Source organism: Hyla sarda, chromosome 4 (assembly GCF_029499605.1).
Source record: "Hyla sarda isolate aHylSar1 chromosome 4, aHylSar1.hap1, whole genome shotgun sequence".
NCBI classification, from domain to species: domain Eukaryota; kingdom Metazoa; phylum Chordata; class Amphibia; order Anura; family Hylidae; genus Hyla; species Hyla sarda.
The window spans coordinates 299,209,175-299,232,472 of record NC_079192.1 but is presented as its reverse complement, the minus strand read 5'-3'; the positions used below and the strand labels follow the sequence as shown (position 1 = coordinate 299,232,472).

General features: G+C 37.4%; 1 protein-coding gene across 1 annotated transcript in view; it reads left to right on the top strand.

Annotated features, from left to right (window-relative positions):
- Nucleotides 1-22,857, top strand: part of LOC130367026 (homeobox protein EMX1-like) — a 23,069-nt gene extending 212 nt beyond the window's left edge. The window contains exons 1-3 of the mRNA XM_056569407.1: nt 1-285; nt 20,094-20,278; nt 21,965-22,857. The exon at nt 1-285 is cut by the window's left edge and continues 212 nt beyond it. Of these exons, the coding sequence (XP_056425382.1) occupies nt 3-285; nt 20,094-20,278; nt 21,965-22,132 (636 nt within the window). The 5' untranslated portion in view covers nt 1-2 and the 3' untranslated portion in view covers nt 22,133-22,857. The remainder of the gene's footprint in view (nt 286-20,093; nt 20,279-21,964) is intronic.
- The last annotated feature ends 441 nt before the right edge of the window (nt 22,858-23,298 follow it).

The window sequence follows — 23,298 nt, the reverse complement described above, 5'->3', positions numbered from 1 at the left end:
CCATGTTCCTGCCTCCGGCCAGGAAAGGCTTCTCCATTGAGGCTTTAGTGGGTCCAGACCGAAGTCCAGAGGAACCTCTCAGACCCACCGCTCTAAAGTACCCAGAACACGGGCTCCCGCCTGCCCCCCTCAGACCTGGCATCCGGCTTCTAGGGGCCCCAGACCTGGTCTTCCCGGAGCCACCTACCAACCCTTATGGGCACGGACTGGGGATCCCACAGCACCGCATCCTGCACCGGGACCCGCTCAGCTTCTGCCCCTGGATCCTGCGGCACCGGCTGCCTGGTGAGTGCTGCTGCATAGGTCAGTCTTGCCCAACCAGGGTGCCTCCAGCTGTTGCAAAACTACAACTCTCAGCATGCCCGGACAGCCGAAGGCTGTCCGGGCATGCTGGGAGTTGTAGTTTTGCAACAGCTGGAGGCACCCTGGTGGGAAACACCGGCATAGGTAGATATAGGGATATAGGGCTCTGTCTATAGTATACTGGTGATATATTGTCTATATACCTACTATTATCCCTAGAAACGTATGCAATGACTAAACCGACCATTATAGGGAACACATACCCTACAGAGCATGCCCCCAAAACTCCCCCGACAGTGTACATGGCATACACGTGTGTGTACAGTATATACCATCTAGAAGTCCAGGCTTATACAGTATATACCATCTAGAAGTCCAGGCTTATACAGTATATACCATCTAGAAGTCCAGGCTTATACAGTATATACTATCTAGCAGTCCAGGCTTATACAGTATATACTATCTAGCAGTCCAGGCTTATACAGTATATACCATCTAGAAGTCCATGCTTATACAGTATATACCATCTAGCAGTCCAGGCTTATACAGTATATACCATCTTGTGGTCCAGGCTTATACAGTATATACCATCTAGCAGTCCAGGCTTATACAGTATATACCATCTAGCAGTCCAGGCTTATACAATATATACCATCTAGCAGTCCAGACTTATACAGTATATACCATCTAGAAGTCCAGAATTATACAGTATATACCATCTAGAAGTCCATGCTTATACAGTATATACCATCTAGCAGTCCAGGCTTATACAGTATATACCATCTAGAAGTCCAGAATTATACAGTGTATACCATCTAGAAGTCCATGCTTATACAGTATATACCATCTAGCAGTCCAGGCTTATACAGTATATACCATCTAGAAGTCCAGGCTTATACAGTATATACCATCTAGCAGTCCAGGCTTATACAGTATATACCATCTAGCAGTCCAGGCTTACAGTATATACCATCTAGCAGTCCCATCTTAACAGTATATACCATCTTGCAGTCCAGACTTATACAGTATATACCATCTAGCAGTCCAGTCTTACAGTATATACCATCTAGCAGTCCAGGCTTATACAGTATATACTATCAAGCAGTCCAGGCTTATACAGTATATACCATCTAGCAGTCCAGACTTATACAGTATATACCATCTAGCAGTCCAGTCTTACAGTATATACCATCTAGCAGTCCAGGCTTATACAGTATATACTATCAAGCAGTCCAGGCTTATACAGTATATACCATCTAGCAGTCCAGACTTATACAGTATATACCATGTAGCAGTCCAGTCTTACAGTATATACCATCTAGCAGTCCAGGCTTATACAGTATATACTATCAAGCAGTCCAGACTTATACAGTATACACCATCTTGTAGCGCAGGCTTATACAGTATATACCATCTAGCAGGAAGTCTCCACCATAAACACTGCACAATGTGATCATCACCTCTGATCACTGTCTTGTAGAAAATATCATTATATAAAGATATTAAGTAGAGATACTGATATAATGGCGATAACAGCCAAAAAAATCATGTTGTCATCCATATAAATGGAGGGAACTTTACACTCAGTTATTCAATCCATAATTCACAGATCACTGATCAGTAGGTCCTATTAAGTTCAACATGTAAATATATGACACACAGGGCAGCACTGTAAAATCAAGTGATTTAAAAAAAAAAGTACTTTTTATGTCGCTGCAGCCGCCATGCATTCATTTGGAGAAAAAGATCAATTTCCCCCTTTGGGTGAATCCACATGGGTCAGAATAGCTGTAAAATTTACCTGCAATAGACGCTCATTATATTGTGGATTTGTGATTGATTTCACCACTTTCTGTGTATAGGCACATGTTAGCAATATTTAAGTTTTATATAGAGAAACACAGTAAACAAAGATTAAAAAAAAATAGATAAATGTTCATAACCTTATCCACTGGACAGCCCATCATTATGTCATTTTCCGCATTTACACTTACAAAATCCCAATCCCAAGTGCAGGAATATAATCTTTAGGGCAGAATATTTAATTCAGAACTAATATATTTATTTAATTTAAAGAAAGTCTTGTATAAAATCGTTTCTTACTATGAGCAATGTAGCAACGTAGTCTTCTATAGTGTATAAGTATAAAATCGAATCTTTGTCTTATTGTAGAACACTCCATTCATATTATTGTAGTACCTAGTATTGGAAAGGAGAATCTTAAGATTTTGTGACCAATAACAATTCTCACATTAATGTGCAGGTTCAGTTACATAATCTATCCCTCTATCTATCAATCTGAATATCTTTTTTCTATATTTTTCATTTTGTCTTAATTTTTCTTTTCATATTGTCTATATGTGTGTATATAAGTATATATATATATATATATATATATATATATATATATATATATATATGTATGTATATGTGTGTTATAATTTACAGAATATACAGATATAAAAGTCTTGACTTTAGTTTGAATACAACTGATAAACACAAATACTGGTTTATTTAATTCCATAATTTGTTATAAAACCATTCATTTGTTATAACATTTGAGACTCAGAAAACGAATAAAAGTTTCCTACAAAAAGATCTCTTTTTATGAGTAAATAGTTCGCTAGCACAACTCAGATAAATTTATTTTTAATAAAATTTGGGGACGAGGGCTCCAAAAAAATAATCCCTGATTGTTTTCAAGTAAAAAAATAAAAAATAAAATAGGGTTAGAAATCTATAATGCTCCCTTTTTAACCCTAAATACGGCATGTCGTTGCGCCAAGATTTTAATGTGTAACCCCTCCCCTTATCACTTTTCAAATAGGTCGCTGCATCACCTCTTGGTTACAGTGCATGGAAGAATATTGGTGTTGTGGTTTTGACACGTTTTAGAGTATTTGGCCATTTCACAATGAGCCATCTGCTCGATTCCTATCGATTCATAAAAACGTCTTATAAAGGCACTTTTGCTGCGGCAGTTTTAACATCTACAGAGATAACCCCACATAATAGCACCAAGGTGCCACTGTGCAACAAGCCCCCTGTAGGTATTGTCCCCAGGAAACAACTAATCTAAGTAATGTTCACACAGGGGAAAATAGAAAAAAAAATTACGCATGTATTTTAAGGCAGAAATGTGTATTAAATATGTGTGTTTTACAGAGTCTTTAGAGATGTTTTTTAATTAGTGTTTTTTTTAGGCTGTTTTTTCTTTCTTTTTGAATAGAATGCAGCCCAATACAATAGGAACAAAATACACATCCAAAAAAGGCGTTGCCCATTTTTTATGCCTGTTAAAAATACATGTGTAAAATAAAACAACGTGAACTGTGCAGAATTTTCCTATTGCATTCAATGTAATCCAATGGGAAACACAACAAATTGCACTTCAATATACGCCTACAAAAACTCTGTGTGAGCATCAGCAGAAAATCTTATCAAAAACTGTAAGAGATGATCAGGATAAATGGGGAGTGCAGGCAGAGCATGGGAGCTTGTGATCATATAAATATGGGGCCCTAGGGCCAGGATTACACGTTGCAGATTTACTGCATTTTCTATAAAGCAAAAATCCCATTCATGTGATCCACATTTGATTTGTACATGCAAAACATACTTGTATATACGATAGACCTTTTTTTCCACAAGCATTCACACTATTTAAAACCTATGAGAACCTAAAATTTTGCCTGAGCTCTCTTTTAAATTGGACCAAATGCAGAACAATGCAGAGATATACAATGCAGAGATATACAATGCAGAGATATACAATGCAGAGATATACAATGCAGAGATATATTGCATCCTTGAAGCGAGGACACACAGCAGCTTATATACATATGCACTGTATAGAAATATTCCGACACATAATAGTAGACATAACAGTTTATAGTATTGTGGTGTAGTACAAAGCAGTTTTTTGCTGTGTGTTTTGTAAATAAGTAGAAATATTTCTATGAGTAGAATCCAGTCCAAGCTATTACAAACCAGAAGTAAAATGCATGGGAATGAAGAGAAGAATGAATGATTCATTGAAATAATATCATCACTTTCACTTTGGGGCTAGGATCTGCAAAGATAAACGTCATTGACTGTTTGCATGTAAATTCTCGGTAATTACAGAACATTAGGAACATCTTGTAAGCGTTACAGCATAATTAGGAGCGGGAAACATTCCTTATATTGTTATAAGTGGCGCCTTGTGACATCACTCGCAATCCCTTACAACGAAAGCCTAAGAAGCAATACAATTAACGTATCAGGATGGCCTTTATCCTACTAGATGAAAGCAGTTAACACTATAGCCTTTCAATATTTTGGTTATTAATAATATTCCCTCAATATCGACTATGGCCTAGTGGCTAGGAGCTATTGGCAATTATAGATCATCCAGTTGTCTATATTGTTATGTTTATAAAACCTGACTCATAAAATCTTCTTTATAGGCAAGACAAAGCCGTAATACGTTGCATTTTGGGGTACATATTATTGTAGCAACATCTTCCCTAACCACTCCCCTCCTACCTCCTCCCCCGGCATTTGAAGTAACCTTGACTTAGATCATCATAGAATCCTATATATGATTCCGAATGGGGGACATTATAATATTGTGAAACTAGACACACATACGTATCTTGTTTACACTGTCTTCTCATTTGTCCTAACAGTACGGAGTATTGTTGGTTATCAATGAGTTTATTACCTGTATGTTTTTCAGTGTACAACACCATAGAGTTTGGTAGCGCTATAGAAAAATAATCCTCATCGTCTAATGGGATGAGTAAATAGTGTTGCCAAGAAAAATTCTACGTCATTGTCATACATAGAAATTGTAATGGTTTAAACACCACTTTCCAAATTACGTGTTCTTTCTTAACCTGTAGTTTATCAGGGATCTGTATAAAGTAATGTATTTAAAATTTGTAATATAAGACAGCCATAGTTTTATTTTTTTCACTTTTAACCTAATGTAACGAGGACACCCACGGAGCATGGTACTTGCATGGAGACCTTTCACCGGTACACACACCATCTCTCTGGTTAACTTTATGAAGGGTCCAAATTTACTAGCATTGTCGGTTTTATCACCATGTTTTGGGTCCTTGATAAAGAGTGGAGCATTGCACTCAAATTTGATTATAACAAACCATTAACCCATTAATATAAAAATTTTAGAAGTTGTGTCCCAAAAGCCGACCCTTAACTGTCAGGATCGAAATAGTAAATCTAGGCCACTCTGTGCTTTGGTTCACAGACTGAAGGATCCTCTAGAGGACCCAGGTGCCAACATGATAACAAGGCCCAGCCACTAAACAACCCATTGGGTCCAGCAGATGACAACCTTATCTTAAAGTAGAGTTCTTTGGGTGGATCCACAAATAACCCATTCATCTTTATTGATTATATTCCCTACGTTTGCAATGATAGCAGCAGATTTATGCCCACAGAAAAACCAATACATAGTCGGGGCACATATTTAATGTATAAAAGGTGAAACTTTGCTTAGCACTGGCTGAATGAATGTAGAATATATTATACGGTAAATATCTACAGCAGTATGTGAATGAGATTCTCACTGTAGAACACTAACCTTACCTGTTATCATGAATGACTGCACTGATGTTGACTAAAGCCTTTTCCCTCCTGCAAGGTATGTTATGTGACTTAAAATAAATAATAAAAAATAAATACTTCATGATGTCTCAGCACTTAAATAAATAATGACTGTTATCATTTATAATATTTGTTTTCCGGTATTTTTCGAAACAATTATTTAAAAAAAAAAAAGTATCCCGGTTTTCTAATAATAGATATATATATATATATATATATATATATATATATATATATATATATATTTTTTTTTATTTATATATATATATATATATATATATATATATTTATATATATAATCTTATGTTATTGTGTATACAGTACACAATACATAGAAATTAAATCAAAAGAAAAACTCATAGTATCCACACAAGCCAAATGACTGTGTTTTAGAGAATATGACACCAATATAAACCACCTTTTTCTTCCCTTTTGTCCCTGATTCACGAGTTTCTTTGTCTCTAGAGAAAACTTTAATGATAAACAATAGAGAAATCATTTCATTGTTCAGAATGGAAATCCTCATATTACTATCTGGGACTTACCTCAAAATACAGCAAGACTGCCAGAGGCGAATGTTAACGTTACCCTTGGGAAACAATTCATGGCAGTCTATTGTATCTTTCGTAGACTATCTTTTAACAGTTTATTGTCTGCCAGGTACAAGCAACAGGGCTGGTCTGATAGAAAATGGGGCCTTGGGCCAGATGCAATATTGAGTCTTTCCCCTGCTCCTTTACTGTTTTTCGATACTTATCCTTATAATTTTAATATTTATATAAAACTCAGATGAATTGACACTTTTTACCCAAATCTATATACCTAAATATTTCCATACAAAGCCAAATAATACCACTATTCAATGCACAGATAAAAGCTGTATCCAAATAAAACTACCGTATAGTACCCATCATAACATTATAATTTCATGACAAAATAAAACTGCCATTCAGTGTTAGTGTACGTTCACACATACAGGATCTGCTGCATATTTTTGCTGTATATTTTCTGCAGCTGATTTTTCTACCGATTGAAGTTAATGGGTAGCAAAATCAGCTGCACAAAACATGCAGCAAAAATATGCAGCAGATCCTGTATGTGTGACCGTACCCTTGAAATAACGCTGCCATAATAGTTAGGAGGCTCATGGTAAAGTACCTGGTTTGCATGCTCCACTCTAATGGAATCCAATCTTTGGGGTTGCCCTTGGAAACAAGGATATTGGCCGGTTTGATTAGGTCAATATTATGAGCAGAAGAACACTATTGTTTTTCAAGAATATTGTGACGCTAGTATTTCAGCGGGGTGCTATTGCTCAGGTTGTACAGCAGATAGTATCGTTGAAGAAGGCTATACGACTACGTCTGTACTGATGTACTGTAGTGGCATGCTGGCATGTCCGCTCTTGTACATTTCCCATAAAATGATAAGACTTTAGTAAGTGCACACTCCTCTTAGGGTGTAAAGTGGTCATCATAGAGCTGGATGAGTTAAGGATAGAAATTAGGAAGTTTTTTCCCCTTATGTTTAAATCCATGTATCCGAGTATCCATGACACCATGTGCCTCAGATTTGTTCTGCAGGGCCATATGATGCATTGTGGGTAGAGGTATGTGCTTATCATCTAACTATTTACCAGCACAAGAACAAATATACGAATATATGAAGCTCTTAGCTAAAATTCCAAAGGATGCCTGATAAGTTCTATCCACGCAATGGCTTATTTTACTGCCTGGATGCATCACTGCCCAAAAGCAGAACCTGGTATCTACAATGGTCATAATAACATTGAGGAAATTCCCAGGATTTATCCAAAAAGTTCAACATTTCTGCCCTTGTATAACACTGTAACCGTTTTCAATGCCTCTTATTTAATGTACACCTCCACCCACCAACATTAAATTGGGTGTCATTGGAAAACGCAAAGTACTCGCTCCACTGTTAGTAAATTTGCAGTCTTTTAACGACTCTTTGAGGCCTATTTTTGCTAAAATATTTATTTGTTCTATTTTTATTATACAGATTATTTAGTAAATTCCAGGTATGCGAGATATCTAAAATGGAAAGTGTGTCATGAAAAATAGAGACTACTGTCATTGTGAATATTTACCCCTAAATTGTACCTCCTTCACTAGAGGAAACCATTCACGGTGAAGCATCATAGCCTACCTTAACATGGCCAAAACCATGTGAAAGTAGGAGCAGCACCGAAAAGTATAGTGCAACCACTTGCATTTCTTCTGTGTTTGGATGCATTTCTAGTTTTGGCTTATAAATAGTGATGTAAAACAGACAAATTTAACCCAAAAAGACTTTAAAAAAAGACCTTAATTTAACCCAATTTTGCAATCTGTTGCAAAACTACAACTGCCAGCATTTTAACAGCTGGAAGCACACTAGTTGGGAAATACTGGCTTAGCCAACTGTGACAGTAGTGGAAAGTCTGGGAAATATGTACACATGATGCATATATGTCAACCAATTTCTGCTGGGGGCCAAAAGTGAGTTATGTTAAATTCAGTAATCTCCAATAAATCTCCCCCCATTGTCTTCAGGAGTCAAAACTGACCTGATGGCAGAATCACATGTATTAAACTATTGAAGTTAACCTAAACCCATGTTTTACTTACGGTACCGAGACACCAGGCTTTTAAGCAAGAATTGGCAAAGGCCACACCACCAAATTGGAGGCTCTGCTTCTTGTGCAAAAAAGCTAAAACTTATTGGTTACATAAAGCGACGTTTCGGCTACATGTGAGCCTTTTCAAGTGAAGAGGTGCAGCATAGTATTCAGCTGTCCTTACATGACACTTCTTATGTTTGCCAGGACCATTTTAAACATGCAAATACACGATTGAGTATACACAGTGGAGGCCCTAGGAGACAAATTATCCCATTCTATGAGGTTATAGTAACTCCCTGTAAGGCTGGGTTCACATATATCAGTCGTCTGGCACAGTTTCCTTCCGGCGTGCACCGTAGGGAAACTGATGCTAGAACTGATCCCATTCATTTGAATGGGACAGTTCACAATCATCCAGCGTCTCAATTTTGACGCCGGATGGTTGGACATGCCGGAGGGCACCGGACAGGGGAACGCAGCTTGCTGCGTTCCCCTGTCCGTTCCTCAGAAAAAATGGACGCTGCATGCCATACAACTGATGACAAGTTGTCATCAGTTGTGGCATCAGTTGCGTCGAGATTTAGGCTGAGTTCACCTATGCCGGATGCCGGACATATGTGAACCCAGCCTTAGAGTGGACAAACATTTGCAGGATGGACAAAATTCCTATCAGTTAGACTGGGTTCACATATATATCAGGGATCCGGCACAGTTTCCTTCCAGCGTGCACTGGAGGGAAACTGATGCTAGAACTGATCCCATTCATTTCAACGGGACAGTTCACAATCATCCAGCGTCTTCATTTTGATGGCGGATGGATGGACACGACGGAGGGCACCGGACAAGAGAACGCAGCTTGCTGTGTTCCCCTGTCCGCCGTCCAGGAACAATAGACGCCGGAAGCCGTACAAATGATGACAACTTGTCATCAGTTGTAGCATCATTTGCGTAGAGATATAGGCTGAGTTCACTAATGCCGGATGCCGGACATATGTGAACCCAGCCTAATGCTTATTAGGGGGGAAAACATATTATCTGGTTGTGTTGCAGTTCTAAAGTTTCCAATACTGCAATGGAGTTTTTCTAGTACTTACTATAAACTGAGGTGATGAAGTTACAAATCACAATGACACTGCAGCACCATCTGGTTGTGCGTTTTCACCTATAGGCTATGTTCTCACAGTAGAATGTCCGGGCGGACATTTAGCAGACAGTGGGTGCCGGCAGAAGATGGAGGTGCCATGCATTACAGTGCAGACATGTCAATTCTTTCTGCGGAGACCAAAATCGAAATTTCCGTGGCAGATGTTTCCACCACAGAAATTGCGCTGTGTACACGGTGCAACAGAATTTTCTAGCAGAAAATTCTGTTCGGAAATTCCGCCATGTGAACAAGCACATGAGGATGTGTACAACTGATTATACTTAATTAAACTACACAATATAGACACAGCAATGACCCTGGAGTGATCTACTGCCTGCCAGCGGCAGTCACTATATGTACATACTACTCAGAGACCATGTGGTGTCTGTATGCATAGGAAATCCAACGTACTGTATGTATGTCTAGTGTCATATCATAAGGTTTAAAACAGATTAGACACATTTCTACATTCTACATTATGTAAGTAAGCCTGAATACTTAGTGCAGCTTATTGTGTGGATCTTCTTTATTCACAGGGACAAGAGGTCCAGTGTAACTAACGTCTATAAGGCTGCTAGTTAACAAATAGGACTGTATATTTTTAGAACACTTTCACTCAATATTTTTATTTATACCTGAAGAAAAGTCACGTTATAATATTCTTCGTTTTTCTTCTCTCTTATTGAATCACTACTAGTGTTGCTCGCGAATATTCGCAATGCGAATTTTATTCGCGAATATCGCATATTCACGAATTCACGAATATTCGCGAATATAGCACTATATATTCGTAATTACGAATATTCTTTTTTATTTTTTATTTTTTTTATTTATTTATTTATTTTTCACAGTACACATCACAGTGATCATCCCTTTCTGCTTCCAGCTTGTGTGGTGTAAAGAAAGCTCTAATACTACTGTTTGAGACCAGTGTGCGAATTTTCGCATATGCTAATTTTCGCATATGCGAATTTACGCTTATGTTGATTTCTGTATATGCTAATTTTCGCATATGAGAATTTTCACATACACGAATTTTCGCATATTCGAAAATAAATCGAGAATATTACGAATATGCGAATATTCGCGAATATATGACGAATATTCATTCATATATTCGCGAATATTCGCGAATACGAATATGGCCTATGCCGCTCAACACTAATCACTACACAGTTGCAACGTCTGCCATTGACTTCCATAGAAAACATACCATGTAGTATAATCTTTTTCTAAATATTTCTGTATTCAAAACTGTAGTAATCTAAGATTTTTCGGTATGTTTAAGACAAAGGTATACCAATGTTGACTGGCATAATGTATGCTAAAACATCACTATCTTGGCATATTTGCCAGCATGTACTCTATATGCAAAGACACCCAATAAAATATTCTGGTAGGACTATCAAAGGAAATTCTGTATAGATTCTAAGTGAAAATATGACCACAAAAAAAAATAAATTTACTGCTGAAAATGTAAGCATTTTTTTCTGGTGTGTGAACCCGGTCTTAATTTTTTACATTCTACCAGAACATTTTATTTTGTTCCTTTTTTAGTCTGGGTGATATTTATCAAAGCTGTCTATGTCCCGCATTAATATAGACCAAACTACAGAGGGTTAGGCCGGTCTATTGTCCGCCTAATTTATCAAAAGGCGCGCGGCTCTTGATAAATTCTGTGCACAGATTTCATGATCTATGCTATAGACTGTATTTAAACCTGCTCCAGCATGGTCGGACATTTCGGCGAACTTTCAGCCGATGCGACTTGTCGCTGAAAAGTCGCTTTTGATAAATTCAGCACCAATGCATTTTTCCATCTAAAATAGACTAGAATGCATCATGTTCTAAAAATCCTCTAAAGCAAAAGTCGCAGAAAAGTCGCACATATTTAGACTGCGACTTTCTGTGCGACAGATTTAGACAGGAAAAACCAGACTAAATCCTGTGAAAAATATCCCCCATAGTATTTTGGTCACTATTTAATCAGTATTTTTAAGCAAAACCAGGAATAGGTCCAAAACACAGAAAAACATGCAAAATATATAGTTCTAAGTTATAGTTTTTCTTAGTGTCCGTTCCACACCTGGTTTTAGTTAAAAATACTGAACAATACTGTGTGTGAACCCAGCCTTCATGTCATACAATGTGTTTCATTTGTGTTTGGTCACTCCTCACCTATACACCAATATTTTCAATATTATTTAGCTTTATTTAAAAAATCCAAAATGCATAAGAAAGAATGATGATTGATCATATGTTATTACTTATTATGTTGTCTTACTACACATGACCCCGCTGTAGTATATTTATCTGTTGCATGACCAAATATTTTGGAATAACCCAAATGCTTACATGATTTGACTGTTTTTTAACCACAATGTTATCTGCGATCCCCCCCCAAAAAATATATCTCAAGTAAAAGACCAATATAATTATTGACCAGTAATAAAAATATAATTCATCTATGACAACATTGATAATGTGTAAAACCAGCACAACCTCTGTGCATAGTAGTTTAACCTGCTGCTTACTAGGTGCATGAATCATCGACTTTTGGTGCAAAGACTAAGGCTGGGTGCACATATACAGTGATCCCTCAACATACAATGGTAATCCGTTCCAAATGGACCATCATTTGTTGAAACCATCGTATGTTGAGGGATCCGTGCAATGTAAAGTATAGGACAGTGGTCTACAACCTGCGGGCCTCCAGATGTTGCAAAACTACAACACCCAGCATGCCCGGACAGCCAACATCTGTCCAGGCATGCTGGGAGTTGTAGTTTTGCAACATCTGGAGGTCCGCAGGTTGAAGACCACTGGTATTGGAGTTATACTCACGTGTCCCCGCCGCTCCGGACTGTCACCGCTGCCCTGGATGTCGCCTTCCATCGCTGTCGCCGCGTCCCCAGGGTGTCCCAGATGCTCCGACAAGGCCTCTGCTTCCCCCGGCATCCTCGCTCTCCGTCGCCGCCATCACGTCGCTTCGCACGCGGCTCCTATTGGATGACGGGACGGCGTGCGCAGCGACATGATGACGACGATGGAGAGCGCCGACGATGCAGGGGATCCCGAAGAGGACGTGCCAGAGCCCCGAGGACAGGTAAGTGATCGTCAGCGGACCACACGGGGCACCGTAAACGGCTATCCGGTGGCAGCTGAAGCAGTCTGCGCTGCCGGATAGCCGTTTATGCGATGGCCCCGACATACAAAAGCATCGTATGCTGATGCTGCCTTCAACATACAATGGCCTCTGAGATGCCATCGTATGTTGAAATGATCGTATGTCGGGGCCATCGTAGGCCGGGGGGTCACTGTATCAGGCATCTGGCCTAGTTTCCCTCCGGCATGCCCCAGAGGGAAATGGATGCTAGAACTGATCCCATTCATTTGAATGGAACAGTTTACAATCATCCAGCATCTCAATTTTGACACCAGATGGTTGGACATGCCGGAGGGCACCGGACACGGGAACGCAGCTTGGAACGCAGCTTGTGCAGAAACAATGGACGCCGACTGCCATTCAACTGATAACAACTTGTTGTTATTTGTGGCATTAGTTGCCTCCAGATCTAGACTGAGTTCACCTACGCCGGACATATGTGAACCCAGCCTTGCAGGTAATGCTTTTGTATACTCAGGGATTCATAGTCTCTGATGCACAGGTGGAATCATAGGTCATGTGACTGTCTGCTCCAAGCCTACAGTGAATAAAATTTACATGCAGGATTCCAGTTAATCCTGTTACTCTTTCCTATTTAGGTTGCGCTCCCCCATTCAGTCTTTTTAATGCAATTTTTTTTTATCCAAGCCAATAATGGATCTAAATAGAGAAGCTGCCATCTCTCCCTAATGCATGTCCCCCATATGTGATCTGTTCCCAGCTTTGACTACAAAAAATCCATAAAAAACCTGAAGGTGGGAACACACCCTTAATGTAATTAACTGGTACATAGCAAAATTAATTTGCCTGAGAACAAAAGGCAGAGCTCTCTATAGGTGGAGCATTGTATCCCATGTATATGTATATATATGACTGTATACGTGCAAAAGTGCTGGTATGAGAGAAAGGTAAATACAGATAATGAGATGTATGTTTATCTATTACTGTGTGCCGATTTAATAAAAGTCAGGTACTTCCCAGCTTTTAATAAGATTTAACAATGAAATCTATAACTACAGCATATTCAATAAGACTATACTACTATATGCTTGTTGTTATTGTTAATATGTATCTGGTTATCATCCTATCATATGGTCCATTACCATAAGTATGATGGAAGGAACAGATTTACAGGCAAGTAAGGTTTAATCTAATCCGATGTAAACACTGATGAGATATGTTTTATCACAAAATAGTATAATAATATCCAAAACACAAAAGAAGAACAAATCTTTTCATTATAGTTTTCTTTGTATATTGCTCTCCTGGTTTTGGCTTATTGATTATGGCCCAGAGTTATCAAAACAGTCATAAACTGTATGGTTTTCCTAACCAATCACAGCTCAGCTTCCATATCTTAAAAAGCATAAAATAAAAGCTGAGCTGTGATTGGTTGTTATGGACAAATTTAAAGTTTTGATAAATCTAAATAATGACCAAAATACCTCCTTATGAAAGTGGCTTTAGGTCTCCTTTGGCTTGAAAAATGTGAACAATCATCATAAAATGCTAAACAAAAAGGCAATACACATTTAGGATAGGTTTCCACACAGGTTTTATTCTGGCATTTTTATTTTAATTTTTTTTTTAAACTACCACTACAGTTTGAGCCAAAGCCAGAAGTGGATAGAAACGTAAAGGGAAATGTGAAAGGAGGAATTTATACTTCTCCTTCCTACTGGAATCGCTTCTGACTTTGGCTCAAAAACTGCAGTGGTAGTTTAAAAAAAAAAAAAAGAAAAAGATGTGTGGAAAACTAGCTTTACACATGCATTTTTTTATTCTATTTTTAATCTATGCTGTGTTTAAAAACTGCTTTTGACCGCCAAAACTTACCTCAAGTATTAAAAAGGTCACACAGTAAAATAAAATCAGGTTAGCCAATAATTGTCTAATACCTAGGCTTGGTTCACACATCGTAAAATTACATTAAAATAAGGTCGTAAAATAGTCAAAGGAAGAGAAGCTCCAATGTTCCGATGTTGGAATTAAAGACTTTTTTTTAAACAGTGAGTGCATTGACGTCCACTTTTACATTGACTATTGTAGAGCAATTACATTCACATACGGCCATTTTTATTCCTAATTTAGGGTCGTATTTTTCATGTAATGTTATGATGTGTGAACTCAGCCTTATAATTCTTTTGATTCATGTATTTACTAATTCTTATACTTGCTCCCACTTAGAAAAATGTAAGTTTTCTAAATCCATAGAAGGCATTACTTACTTAGCTGGATATCTGGACTATGCAATACTTTATAATCTGCCTTTAATAATAACATTTAGACACCGGTTCGAAAGATCTACAGTATAGTTGTATAGGTTGTGGTAATTTTTGGGGGGGCACTGAAATATATATATATATATATATATATATATATATATAAAGAGATATAGCGAAAAGTAGCACTCCTTATGAAAAATATCTCAGGTGCAAGCAACCAGATGGACCCTGGTCCCTGGTCCCCAATGTAGAAGGCAAAAAGCGGCTGCAGCACACAAAATAGGTGAAAAAATAATGGTGGCTTTAATCCATTATAAATACAGGTGCAACGTTTCAGCTGCCAGTGCAGCCTTTGATAAATGGGTATGCTTGATAAAGGCTGCACTGGCAGCTGAAACGTTGCATCTGTATTTATAATGGATTAAAGCCACCATTATTTTTTCACCTATTTTGTGTGCTGCAGCCGCTTTTTGCCCTCATATATATATATATATATATATATATATATACACAAAATCAAAAACTTCACTTGCACCAACACTGTAAGGCCAGTTTTACACAAAGTGTAGTACATGCAAACCTTTGAGTCTGTATTATGGACGCAAGTTCCGGCCTGACCACATTTATGATGACCTGAACTGACAGCTCTCAGCTTGGGTTAGCAGACCCGTGGTCCGTAATACAGACACAAAAATTCACATGTAATACGTCCTTGTGAAACTGGTCTGAGTGGTGATGGCTCTTTTTCCCTTTTTATGAGAAAAAGAGGACACATGGGCATGAGGGCCCAAATTTATCAAATTGTGTGAGAGAAAAAGTGGAGAGATTTTTCCACAGCAGCCAATCACAGCTCAGCTAACAAGCTGAGGTAAAGTGAAACCTGAGCTGCGATTGGCTGCTGTGGGAAAATCTCTATATTTTCTCTCACACAGCTTGATAAATCTGGGCCTATGGCCCAGATTTATCAAACTGTGTGAGAGAAAATATAGAAAGATTTTCCCACAGCAACCAATCACAGCTCAGCTAACGAGCTCTGGTAAAGTGAAAGCTGAACTGTGATTGGCTGCTGTGGGGAAATCACTCCATTTTTTCTCTCACACAGATTGATACATCTAGGCCGAGATGTCTAACATATAACATTCTAGGTATCTCCAACATTACGTGATTTTCTCCTGGTCATTCATTCAGGCAAAATATGGCCAATAAAACGCAAATAGACTCCTGCCATTGCTGTAGCGAATACAAAACTACAATAAAGATGAATACAGTACTGAAACACGTTCTTTATTTGCCTTTTGCATTGCCCAGGACATTATTGAAATATTTTAATATTTGTGGAGTATCATTTCTTTTGCTGCTTCATGTACTTGCTTGTTTTCTGTAAGAAAATTGTATTACTCATTTCTGTATATTGCAAGCTTTTACTAGCAGACCTCTTCTTTACACCTACATTTCTATGAATGAGTGAGTGACTGCATGTGTAGTGTTATGATACAGTATTACAGAGTTTGCTCAGGTGTGTAAGAAAATATACGACATATAATGTAATAATAATAATAATTTAAAAAAAATAAAAAAATAAAATATATATATATATATATATATATAAATAGTCTATTCAGCTCGATCATTTGAGGACGGCACAATTAAGCTTTACCTCTGGAAATTGACTCCTTTCATGTAGCTAGGGGGGTAGCTTTGAAGGCCAGTCCCTGAATACCTAAGGGCTCTTTGAATACTTTGCAGACCAGTTCTAAATTGACTGCCATTTGGCCTCCTGAACATTAGCTTATGACAAATGATGAGCTTTTAAGTATTTTACACCAAAAGACTGATGAGTGCACACTTCTGTCACAGCGAAGGCTATTTCTTTCTTCATCATGACAGCTTCCATCAATGCATGGTGCTATTTTTTTGCATATACTGGTAGACTGGGCAATAAAATATCTGTTTGTTAAATTTTTTGAATGTGGAAATTGTAAAAATAAAAATAACGGTGCTCCAAGTTTTGGACATGGTAATTCAATATTACATTTATTAAATAATCACAATAAAATAGCTGTCCGATAAGCCATAGGGCCCTTGTGGCTAACTTCTGGCTATACAATATTAAACAATTAAATCACTCTTAATATTAGAATAAATACATAAATATAGGGAAAACTGCTGCTGTTATAGAATAAAATGAACAATGGTGGCCATCCAATCACTAAAAGTCAATAGGGCATTGTGCCACTTGTAGTCCTTGCGCACACACTGGTTCTTTAGTATATACAGTCTCTCTTACATTTGTATTAGAGAGGCAATACTCAAAACGTTAGCTCCGATAGGAGAGTATAATAATATTCAGCACACTTCTCAGTAAGATTGGATAAATGAATGAAAAGTTCGGCGGTCAGTGCCGGATCATCACAGCCCGCTACATCTGAGTTGCACCGCCAACGGCAGGAGATTCAAGAGCAGACCGCTATGACCAGAGCTCCCGTCTCCTGAAGTTCAGTCCTCAGTGGGATAGGTGAGAGGTGCATAGCACTGCCAAACTTTTCATTCATTTATCCAATCTTACTGAGGAGTGTGCAGAATATTATTATATGTAATATCGAGTTACCATATTCAAAACTTGGTGCACCGTTATTTTTATTTTGACAATGTCTATACTATTTTCAACACTTAGGGTATAGGGTTTATCATTTATCAAAGTTTACTTATGTATTCCTTTTTTTAGTTATTTTTTTCTTACAATTTTTTTTTGCTTATGTGCGACTTATTTATCAACTGCTTTCAGCCTGTTGATAAATTTCTTTCACGTAAGCAATTTTTCTTTTTTTTTGCTTTAGTAGTGGCTTTTTCTGCTCCATGTCTGAGCTGGAGTAAATTTAGTAGGTTTTTTCATGTGATGCGACTTTTTTGCGACTTTCGCACTTGATAAATCTCTGACCACTGCAAGTCAAAAATCACTTTTTGCTTTGGTAAGCAAGATTTTTATTTTTTGCTTAGGACACTTAACAAGCAAAAAGTCGCAGAAAAAAGCATAGGCGCACGTGCGACAATTTTGCGACAATTTTAGGCAAAAAAACAAAAACAAACTAAATGCTTTGATAAATGTCCCCCTAGGTTTGTAAACGGTTTTTGCTCAGTTTAAGGCATTTAGAAGTTAGGTTAGCGCCTTCCATTTTTTCCATGTACATTTTTTGAATGTGGTTTGTGTATGCCTCAAACATAGCATACTTTTAAAATCCTGTAAAAATACTAAGATCCTGACTTAACAGATATAAACCAATTAACTATTAGGCCATATGCCCACACAATTTTTGGAACATTTTCTTAGCCTCATAAAAATGTTTGTTTTACAGCCAAAAAATGGTTGAAGATTTTTTTTCAGCCTCATTCAGTCTGGTTTTATACATTTTTTTTTTAGACTTTTGGGCTACAGCAAAGGATATGAAGCTATTAGTAAAGCAGACGGAATATTTACATCCCAAAATGTGCCAAAAATGGATATTGTTTGATACAAAAATGGCCTGAAAGAATTCTCCTTTACTTAAAATTGGATGTAAAATAAATCTGAATGCAAATTAACAGACATGTTACCATTGAATTCATTGGTTAAACAAAATAGCTATTTTTTTCAAGCTTGTTGACATATAAAACGACCCAAAGCTGGTTATTCTTTTGTTGAATAATCTACCTACATTTAATGACCATTGTTACTAATGCTGAACATTTTTTTTTCTTGCATCATAAATTAAATGTTACTGTTTATTGGAATATAAACCAAGTAAATACGATATATACTTAGTCAAAGTCCTATTGTCCCAGATTCTTACTTTTTTTTATTGGAATTACATGTTTCTGTTTCTTATATAACAGTATATATTGGGCAAAAGTAAACACACTCTACAACAATGGATGAAGACAACTCACAAGAATAATGCAATGAGTGCTTCCGTCTTTCCACTTCTATAAAAGAAATGGACTGTTACAAAATAAGTGTTAGCACCTTTTCTAGTAATATTCTGCATAAGATAAATAGCTGTGCTAACTACCTTATTGGCAGCAATATATATATATATATATATATATATATATATATATAAAATTGGTCTGGCTCTTCTACCATGTGACTGCCTAGATCCCCGATGTCCTTTCTTAAAGCAGAAAATAATCCTCATTACATCCTTCCATTGACATCAATGGGGCTTTGATTCCGCGAGAATTCCAGGCACAATTTCCACTTGCAAAAATCAGCAGTGTGGTCAGGCCCTTAAGAATCTCACAGATTTCAAATCCATTTAGGAAACTGTATGAACTACTCTACAGATTCCTATTAAGAACAATCAGACATGGATTGTATGTGTTTTGTGGAGTCTGACATGGAATACGTGCCGGAATCCACTTAAAAAACAATTCTCTGTAAATAAGTTAAAAAATATATGTTAAAGGCAAAAAGAAGAATGTTAGTTCTACTGCATGCATTAAGTGATAAATAATGTTAAGATATATTTGAATCAATACCTACAACAAAAGTTAAGAACATACAAACCTGGTTACAGTGTGAGAATACCAGCAAACTTTTATAACAATAATAATAATAATAATAATAATTATAATAATAATTATTATTATGAGAATAGTGATGTAAATGCAGCATGTTTCAAGTTTTAAAAATGAATGCATCCATCTATTTGACCACACTAATTTAATAGCAATGATATTTCTGTTTTTCTTTTTTATTGCTCTAAATTGGTTGATCGATTAAAGCATGAATTATTTATTATTTATTTATTTATTATTATTATTAGCATTTTGTATCTATTTCTGGAACCCAACAATCTGACTGAACATATACACACTGATGTGAAGTGAATACTTTTTGTATTAGTTCCAAGGGCAAACAAATAAACATGGTGTGAATTTAGGCATAAGCCCGCAATGCATATTGCATACAAATTAAAAAGATGTTCTAATGGTATCCTTTAATGGTATCAATTTTCTATTTTGTTTTATTTTTTAAAGGGGAGGAAAATTCTCCAGAAAACTATTTACTTCAGGGACCTTTTTCACGAAAACCTAAAAGGATACGAACTGCCTTCTCTCCATCACAACTTCTGCGACTAGAAGGAGCCTTTGAGAAGAATCACTACGTCGTTGGAACAGAAAGAAAACAGCTTGCAAACAGCTTGTGTCTCACAGAGACCCAGGTAAAACATGAAATACAAGAAATGTTATGGGGCACATGAGGATCACACAGAGTATATATACAGTATATAGATTGAAAATACAATAATTTATCAGGCAGCAACTATATATGTATATTCTCTAATACAGTGTTATTATGATAATTGCTCCCTTCAGGAGAAACAGGATAAGGGTAGGGCTACATGGAGATTTTGGTTGCAATTTGGCTTGTGAGCATCAAAAATGATGTGTCACGCTGCAGTGAATATGCTGTTACAAGTGATAGGTAAATGCAGGACAAGGGAAAGCTGCAAGATGCGTTACCTCAACTGGCCTGTGGGGCCGTCCTGGGTCCCAACTAAGACGCCGGATGAATCTGAACTGTCCTATTCAAATAAATGGGATCACTTTGATCTTCAGATTCCCTCCGGTGCTTTTTAACAACGGCGGTGGGAAACTGAACCGGACATATATGATGGCACCCTAAGTGGAATGCATCTAATTGCAGTTGAAGCATTCCTCCGCTGCTGTAGGTTTAATAGAGATACAAATTTCCAAGCCCCTCCCCCATCATGTATCAGTAAAATGGAAAGAATCATGAGAAAATTAGCATCTGTGTTCTTTAAAAAAAAACAAAAAAAAAACAGGTTCAGTATCCACTTACATTCACCAACATGTTGCCCATAGTTTAATTCAAAGGTTCTGTAAAGCGCAAACAGAAAGTGGAGATGTCCCCTACAGCAGCCAATATGAATTACAAAGGTTACAGTGATAAATCCATGATTCATGAAATCCTCCCTGTTTATCCCAGATGACAATAAGAGAAATTCATCAGTCATTATCCAGCTCTATGTAGATTGACCTTCCTCTTAAGGCTCCATGCTTGTGGTGGAGCCATGTGCAAAGAGCCTGTATGGCTGAATGTAGAGTCTCTAGGGTTTCTTAAGTTTAAGCACTAGTGTATCACTATATAGATATTCCTTATGAAGAATACCTCCATAGCACAGTATTCAGCGAATGCCACATTATTTCCTGTAGAAATCCTTAGGAATCTCACAGAAAAAAAAAACTTTAGAGACATATGTTAGAATCCAATAAAGTTATGGGTGTTGCATTACACCTGTTAAACACCTAAGGGTTGAATGGAGCCCCAAAATATAGTAGTGTGTATAAGGGCCAACCAAGCTTATGTCCAAGATCAAACTGATGGGACCCCCTGCAATCTCTGGGTACATTATGTTCAGAATGCCGGCTTCTGGTGGCCGTGGTCTTCCTAGAAGGAATAATAGAGAAAAGACAAAATGTTGAGTTTACATTCATCATATTATATCCTAAGAAAATTACTTATAAACAGTGTTTAGACTTTCCTTTTGTTATTGACTTCACACATTACAATTGTGGCAGCCATTACAAATCCACACAGTGGGGGGAATTTACCAATTCTATTTCATTCTAAGACATTGCAGAATTTATACAGACAACCATCCAGATTTTTCACAGTGGCTGTTTGATAAAGCTAGCACATTTGTAGACTGTCTAGTCTAAGTTTAGACCAACAAGGCACATGTCTGCCCTTATTGGTGCTCTATTCATAAGAAATGTGTCTCAATTTCTTTGCACCACAATCCTGTCACATTTGGAGCCAAAATTCTGTCTCAACAGCCATAGTAAATCTGGGCTATTGACTTTAACTCATTTGTCTTCCATAGGTAAAAGTGTGGTTTCAGAATAGAAGGACAAAACACAAGCGACAAAAATTAGAAGAGGAGTGTCCAGAATCTCAACAGAAAAGAAAAAGCAGCCAGCATATCAACAGATGGAGAGTGGCGACAAGTCAGAACAGCCCCAAGGACATTGATGTCACATCCGATGACTGATATCATCTGTGTAATAGACTGCACATGTTACGTGAAGACGGACTATCTTGTCACGTGATGAGGTGTCATCTGCGGGAGACTCTCTCTTTCAGAAACTGTTCTGCAGTATGGACATTGGACAATGCACTTGAGTCAAAGTCTGTAATTTCACATCTTTTGACTGGAGTCTCTGGCCAATTATTTTGTCCTAAAATTATGCAAAAGACGCAACCACACCCCAGAGCTCCAGTGATATGTCTACAACTACAGTCCATGAATGCCAAACCAGATGAACGCAGCTGAGAACTGTCTGGAGGGTATAGCAATAAGACAAAACTTTTACCTCAGGAATCCCTATTGAGTACCAGATAGAGCAAATGTAAATATATATTTAAACATGGAAGATGTGGCCATAAAAGGAGACAAATTCATATTACACCTGTTGACGGTTGTTACCGAATTTATTTATTAAGTCGTGTACATATTCCTCAGGAAAACATTTTGAATATCTATTAAATTGCAACAATGCCTAAAAAAGCAATATCTTTTCTTACATTATAGATAGCATTCTTAGCAGTAAGTGGTGTCTTCTCCCCACAATGCATCATTTCCCTATAGATTTGCTAGTTGACTTTTAGTTTACCGGTGTGGCCATTTTGAATTTCTGTTCAGATCAACCAAGGTCGAAAAAATAATTGCACTTTTTTATTATCAAGTGTGACAACCCATCTCTTTTTCATGGAAATGAATAAAATGCCAAAAGAACATCCCTGTTAGTAGATTCTATCAATAGCAGTCTACTCTTTAAGGGACTTGACCTAAAACACTATGGGGCTAATGTTTCTATGTTTTTACAGTGTGTTAGAAAACACAATGCCAAGATGGTGCATGTATTCATCAGCAATTTATCAGTTGTGTTATTTCCCCATCACTAGACCACGGGATCACTAGACCATTTGTACCGTCCTTTGCTGCCGTCACTCATCGTCCACACGTCTCCTATTACACAGGGAGATGTGGGACTGATGTGCAATGATTTTTTTGACGGGCTGATGAACGAGTGTTTGCCGGCCCTATTGCCCTGTGCAATAGGTCCTTTAGCCATTGACTTGATAGGGGAAGATCATAAAAATATCTGCAGCATTTCTACAAAATAAATTGACATCCTTTAGATTTTAAATCTGCAC